We start from the raw sequence: 7,431 nt of genomic DNA on the forward strand, positions 1-7,431 counted from the left end.
ATCTTCTAGACATTAGAGAAATATTGGATGCAAATGGAGTTCCGAAGTTGGTGATGGGAGAACTTTGAAATTATTCCTGGATCCATGGTGCAGTGGGGATACTTTGATTCAAGCTTTTGGCTAAACAATTGTTAGACAGTTAGACTTGAGGAAAACATTGACTATTGGTTAATTGATAGAAAATGGAACATGGAAAAGACCTAACTTCATCAAAGAGGAGGCAAATGAAGTGTGGAACTAAATCTCTTCAATTAACATTCATGGAGGTTCTGATTCTATAGTCTGGAAACATGCCGCGGCTCCTTCAAAGCCTTCTGGAATGCTTGTGGAGTACACTATCCTAAGAAGAACTGGATTGAGGTTGGATTGCTAGACCTGCTACTTATTATACCACTTGTTTAGCCATCCAGAATAAGCTCCCATCTCTACTCAACATTCAAAAAACAGGTTTGACTGTAGTTTCTATCTGTCAAAATTGTTTAAAAGTGCTGATTCTATGGAGGACTTATTCTTTCAGTGTGACTTTGTCAGAAAAATCTGGTTTTGGTTTGCTGATTTGTTCAGATGGAGTTTGGGCTGTATAATATATTTTCAACATCTAGTTGAGTGGTTTGGTCTCCATTTCTCCAAGAAATCTAGGAGGAATAAAATATATCAGCGGGTGTTTGTGCTGACAATTTGGAGGTTGTGGCTGAACAGAAATCAAGTTTTGCATGATTGAAGTTCTCTTCATAACTATCAAATTGCTATTTCTATTTTGTGGGAAATGCCCGACTCTATGGGACTGCCCTAGCAGAACTTTCTTGAGCAGATAGGGATTAGTATTTGAGTTTGAGCAGTTTGATCCTCATTATGGCATGGCATAGTTGAGGATATTGAGATTTGGTGGTATGATTTGTATTGTTAGGTATTTATTTCTTTGTATTCTGTTTTTGTTTTTGAGAGCTGGATTCTGGAAGTGGTCTTTATTCTTTCTTTTGCTTGTATTGTTGTTCATAGGGCTTGCCCTCTTTGTTGTAATTTTGTTATGTTTGTTGGTATAAATTTTATACAAAGTATAAAATTGACTTTACTAAGGGGAAAAAACAAGATGCTACACTGAGGATCCTCAAAAGGCTATTAGCCTACAAGATTATAACAAGTAAAACCATTTCATAATGCATATACGAAAATACAACCAACAACAATAAATAAATAAACATATATATATATATATATATATATATATATATATATATAAGCCAAAATCATGTAAAGGAACAAGTAGTGAGTTATGGTGCACAATAAAAAGTGGCATTGCAAAAAATGGCCATCTTACAGTGCACTCATATATCAATTCTGAACATCAAATAGGACTAAGAAGTAAATTGATGCTCAAATTCAACAAGCTAAACACATACAAGATGCAAGCATGAAAATTTCACCACAATGTGAATGGGTAAAGGAGCCATCTTGCCAATGGTAATACTCCAATAGTAAGAATATAACAGACGGAGAAAGTTAGTCATGGTGGAACATACAGAAATTCATTCTCTGATTGAAAAATTGCTGATAAACAAAAAAGCAAGATTACCTTAAGTTTTATGAATAACCTCAGGTTGTTGATCAGTTCCTTTTTTCCATATATTGTTTTTATTTCTACATCTCAGGAAGTCACATTAGACCGAAGTAGAAAAAAAGGCAATGAGAAAAAAGATACTGGTTGTGGAACCATCAAAAGCGTACCGTTGCTCTTATGAAAAGTGTAAATCACATAATCAAGAAGAACTAACCATAACAATAGATTGGTTTCTTTTGGATAGAGGTTCAAGTGATAGATATCACCGCCACATCAAGTCACCTAGAGAAGTAGCTTTTCTGGAAGTAGTGAAAGTGAAATTGCGAGCATTTCAAAGTGCGAAATGAAGTTGTAAATAAAGCATGTTAATTCAACTTAATATAAAGCCTCCCTGTCAACTTGTTATTCAAGAAAAAATCACAAATACAAAAGCTTTCCATGAGTGAAAAACATAAACATAACCATAAGAAAAAAATAAAGAATCATTTCGGAAGTAGCTGCTCATAGAACCCAGACACAGTTCTTTTTCCAAATTCCCTGAAGCAGCATAGACCAGAAGAAAAATAAAAAGCAGAGAGAGAGAGAGATGCAAAACAACACTAGGTTCAAAAAAAAAAAAAAAATTGATGTGTATTATAATCTAGTTCAAAACAACCTCCATCCCTGAAAATCATTCAGATCACATGTGTTACCAGAGATAAGGTCTGATCTAAGATCATTAACCTTCAATCATGACACAGAGTAAGCTATATATCCAAAAGTCAAATATATAAACTTAATATTCAAGTTAACTTATCAAAAAATATATATATTCAAGTAAAAAGGTCCATAATGCCAGCAGAAAAGCAAACAGACAACAAGAGGGAGAAAGTGACAGATACAAGACCAGCAACATCTACAGTGTGAAGAAATCGAAAATTGAGCCCAAATCAGCATTGATTCCCTGGACTTTGCAGGTCCTTGATTGATTGATAGGCCAACAGACATCTCCGCTGCAAGTTCTTTCTTTGACAATTTGAAACACTACGAAGTAAACTTCAGAAGCCTCGTGAGGGTCCTCATCGTCTTATTCAGTATACTTGATTTCTGGAGTCTCACGAAAAACTGAACAGAAGTTATCATTTCCTAAATAAAAGAAACCGGCCTGCAGCAGCACAAATAAGCCTGATTTGGAGTCCCTTTTCAATAGGTATGAATCTGTCAATTTGAGTGAAGCATGAGATATAAATGCATCTCCAAGGTTGTCAGGGATATGATATGCACAAAAGCTACAGACCCCTTTTTGACTTGGTGAAAAGCCATATAAGGTATCATTGAGAACGAGGCCACATCCACTCACGGGATTATCCACCAACGAACGTGCAAAGGCATCGTCACAAGTCTGTGCCTGTGTCTTTGCAATGGTTTTGGCATCGAAGAACTTCCATTTATGAGTTTTCAAATCAAAAGTAGAAATGATGTCACCCCAGTTACAGAAGAAGATCTTGTCATGGATGACGGCATGTCCAGAACAATAAGCAGGAAGACTATGATTTGGAGAAGAATATGAAGTGGGCAGAGGCAGTATGGTCCATTCATCCGTCACGGGATCATAGACTTCGAATGCACAACTTTTCCATTCAGAACCGTAAAAAGCAATCAAAGTCCAGTCAGTGACATTAAAATCAGGAGGGGAACCCAAAGTTCTGGTATTCAAATCCCCACCAATGAGGCTAGTTAAGACATATAATTTACCATTCGCAGTCATAACAACCGGATTACACTTACCCCCATTCATATTGGGGCATTCTGATAATTCATCACAATTGATTAGACTACCACTACTAGTAGTAGTAGAGGTCAGTTTATTTCTAAAGGTGTTGAAATCCAAGTAATAAACCTTCTTAGAGGCATAATATCCATCCTCCAACTGACACTGACCTCCAACAAAGTAAATTTGAGAGCCCAATTCAACGCAGGCCATCCCGATAGGAAATTTTTCATGACGGGGAATCTCTAGTATTGTCACGGCAGGAGAGGGTGGTGGTGGATTAGGAACATTGATAAAATCGCTTGCCGCAATAACATAGGCATACAAAGAATAAAGAAGCGAAAAAACACGCAAACAAACTTTTTTCTCTCCTCTGACTTCAATACTGACCACTCAGACAGTCCCTCTAACGTCCCTGTCTCAACCTTCTTCGACTTCTTCTTCCCCTCTATTCTTCCCACTATTCTTTCTAACAACAAATCCAACTCCTTCCGCTCCTTCTCCTCTCTTATTTCCCATTCCAATTTACAGGGTGATTCGGTTAACAAATTATCACTAGTTCAACAGAAATATATACATAAAGAAAAAATAGCAACAACTGTATTAGTTATATAAAATTTACTCACAAGTAGAAGAAATAAGGGACAAAATTCAGATTAGCAAACCAAAACGAAACAATGAAAATAGGGGCTTTTTTTTTTGTTGGACAAACCTTTTCTCCGAATTGCTCTTCATCATTCGTCCTCCTCTATCCGCCCACCAAAAATTAGCTACTCCGGAAAATCACAGACGTGAGTGATCGACCGAGCAAGCGAGCGATCCAGAAAGAAAATCGATGAATTCTACGACTTGACTTACGCGCTCGCGCGCACATATATATATGTAACTCAACAAGCCTCTGTAAAGTTTATTAAATAAAAGCACTTTAACGTCTTTTACTTTTTTTTTTATTATTTTTCACCGCCTCCTCTTTCACCGTGTCTCACCCCATACATGTTCAAAAAGAGTCCTCAAATTTGAATCTCTTATTATTATTATTGTTATTATTTTGTTAAACACAATTCGATGCCTTTTAATCTCAGTTTGTTTTGACAGTAAAATATTTTTCAAAAAATATATTTTTTAATTTTTGGTGTTTGGTTGTTATAAAATATTTATCAAAAAAAATACTAAATTTAACAAAAATAACGTATTCATTAATTTTCGACAAGTTATTTTACATGCCTTGCCCGATGGACTTGACCTCAACTTCAACGTAAACCTTTGTCAAATACCAACAAAGTAAAATTAAAATATTATTTTACTTTGTTGGTATTTGACAAAGGTTTACGTTGAAAGAAAAATATTTTCCAAAAAGAATATTTTACGTCGAAACAAACGGAGCGTTAGTCACTTTCAGTTTATGATATGTTATTTTGTAATTATTCTTGGATTCAATGCAATATAAAATATATTATGAATTAATTTAATAAATAAAATAAAATTTAGGAAAACAAAAATAATAAATATCTAATTGAAAACTCTAAAATTGTGATTTCATTTATGATTATATGAATAAAATGATATAAAAAAAACTTATTAGTTATCTATATAACAATTTATTACGTTTTTTTATTTTTTAACGTATCTATGTCGTATTTGTGTCCCATTTTTTTTTTTGAAAATTTTCTTTTCACTGCGCCCGTATTGTGTCGTACTTGTGTTCCGTATTTAGATATGTGCTTCCTAGAAATAAATAGAAGAGTTTGGCCAAATTGAAACAAAGAAAACTAACAACCTAGAATTCAATGATATTGATTTTCGTTATCTACAACATAACTCAAAATTGACCAAATTTTGAAGTCATGTTTTTAATCGGTATTGTTACGCCTGTGATTGTCTCATCCCCCCAAGGGAGGTCCTTGTCGGTTCCTGTGAAGTGAAAACATGAATCTTTATGCGTCGGAGAAGCTATGACCTAATAGTGTGATGTTATATATGTGGCCAATGTTCTATGTTGTTTGGAGTCGCCACCTAACATAAGTGGTGGGATGGACACTTACAAGGTTGGACTGTGGGCCTGTAGTGTCCCGAATTTTTTTCGAACTTTTCGGTATTTATTTCTATTTTTATTTATTTTTTGTGCATTGTTTTACATGCCGTGTGGGTCCCGGTGTTATTTTCCATTGCCATGTATTTATATATTTGTGATATAATGTATTAGTTGTGAATATATATGTGTGTGTGTGTGTGTGTGTGTGTGTTATGTGGGTGGATATAGATATTATGTGGCATGGTGTAGTTTTAGTGAGCTTTGAAGGGCATTTATGGTATTTGAGTTTGGGTGGACTTTTGACCCATTTTAGGCCATACATTTTGAAAAGAAAATGGCCAAGCTTTGACCACAATTTCAATTCCTCTCCCCTCTTTCGGCTACACACTCTCTCCTTCTCTCCTTCATTTCATTTCCTCTCGCTAAAATCTCAAGCTTCTCTCTAAGATTTGAGCTAGTTAAAGGAAGATCTAGGTGGGGAGTAAGAAGGAAAGGTTGTTCTACTCTTCAAGGTCTATATTTTTACTCCGGTCTTGCTTCCATTTGGGGATTTTCGAGCTTGGGAGCTAAGGCCTTTGGGTTGCATTCTTAAGGTAGAGATGTTTAAAGTACACTGCTTTATCTCTTGTTTGAGTTTCTTTTCTTGATCTCATGTTTTACTTGCTCTAAATATCAAATTTGAAGTTGAAATGGTGTTGTATGTTGAATAGAGAAAGCATGTCTAAATGTGATGTTGATTATATGTGTAATTCGATTGCTATGACGTTACAAGCATGAAAATATTGATCTCTATAATGCATGAGTTCATTCATGGCATGAGCATGGTTAGGGAATGGTGGTTGAAATGTTTTTAAAAAAGAAAGTAATTTGGGAATGGTTGGGAAAATGATTTTATGAAAAGAACCGGGTTTCGCGAGTTCGGGGCTAATTCGACTTAGAAGGAGCGCGTGCCGGATTTGGACGTGTAACGTTGATTGCTAGGCCTCAAATAGTTGCCGGATTTAGAACTAGGGAGAGCTAATCAATCTCACCTCAGTAAAGTTGATTACCGGTTTTCGGTGTGCGTTGAGTCGGGCAGGGATGTTGGTCGGGAAAAACATGACATTTCATTGCATTGTGATGTATTTGTGTTGATTATGACTTATTGACATTCCCATGCATGACCCCCATATCATGTTTCTTTTCTTTGTATGTTGACTCAAGGGAATCCAAAGCTAATGCTTTAGGCATTCCCTACCAAGCCGTTGTACTTACCCCATATTTCACATTTTCATGACATGGCAAGGATATTGTAGACGACGCACCCCCGTAAGCTTAGAGTGTAAGGATGAGCTATTGATATCTTTTGTAATAGACTATCATGGACAGTGATTTTGCAATGTAATTATATTCTTTTGTGAGCTTCAAGTGAAGCCTTTGTAAATTTTGGCCATGGATGCCTCATCATCTTGTAAACATATTCTTTTGTACTTGTATAAATGTTCCAAAGATGTATGAATGATGTTATTTGTAGATTTTATGAAACATTTAAATAGTTGATGATGTTCATGGAGTTCTAACTTCATGTTTAAGTGTTTGGGGATTGCATTTGATTGGGTTTGGGAAGTAAGGAATTTCGTTAGATTCACCTTTGGGCATTATCTAACCGGTTAGAAAGGAACACCTATCTGGTTAGATGAATGGGCAGTGTGTTGGTTTAATGGGTTTTTCCCATCTAACCGGTTAGAAGGGGTTTTCTAACCGGTTAGAAATGAACACCTATCTGGTTAGATGAATGGGCAGTGTGTTGGTTTGATGGGTTTTTCCCATCTAACCGGTTAGAAGGGGTTTTCTAACCGGTTAGATTGATTGGGGGTGTTCTTCTACCCGGGTAGGAGATTCTTTGTACTCGATTAGATGTATGGGGTAGAGAAGAGGTTAGATGATTTTTATTATCTAACCGGTTAGATTAAGTTTTCCTAATCGATTAGATATGATTTTTTTTACGATTTGTTCACTGGCCATTCATGTACCCTGTTAGAAGAAATCTTCTAACTGGTTAGATGTAACCGGTTAGATGAACTAATATTTCCATAAGGACTTTATATTTCA

At 35.7% G+C, this 7,431-nt stretch overlaps 1 protein-coding gene across 1 annotated transcript; it reads right to left on the reverse strand.

Annotated features, from left to right (window-relative positions):
- Positions 1–2,166: 2,166 nt before the first annotated feature.
- LOC132303385 (uncharacterized) lies at positions 2,167–4,181 on the reverse strand. Its single transcript, XM_059800623.1, has 2 exons — positions 4,021–4,181; positions 2,167–3,168 (listed from the first exon to the last, which is right to left on the reverse strand). Exons 1-2 carry the CDS (start codon positions 4,044–4,046, stop codon positions 2,625–2,627), a joined length of 570 nt encoding a protein of 189 aa, XP_059656606.1. The 5' UTR covers positions 4,047–4,181; the 3' UTR covers positions 2,167–2,624.
- Between the last annotated feature and the right edge of the window lie 3,250 nt (positions 4,182–7,431).

This window comes from Cornus florida, unplaced genomic scaffold (assembly GCF_030987335.1).
Source record: "Cornus florida cultivar Cherokee Brave unplaced genomic scaffold, ASM3098733v1 CherokeeBrave_3.0.0_Hap2_Chr04, whole genome shotgun sequence".
Taxonomy (NCBI): Eukaryota; Viridiplantae; Streptophyta; class Magnoliopsida; order Cornales; family Cornaceae; genus Cornus; species Cornus florida.

What these genes read in the sequence shown, in the direction of transcription:
- LOC132303385 (XM_059800623.1), bottom strand. Translation starts at nt 4,046, where the DNA reads ATGATGAAGAGCAATTCGGAGAAAAG. An exon ending in AAGAGCAATTCGGAGAAAAG is followed by an intron (nt 3,169 to 4,020) that starts GTTTGTCCAACA and finishes TGAATGGAAAAG; the next exon opens with TTGTGCATTCGAAGTCTATG.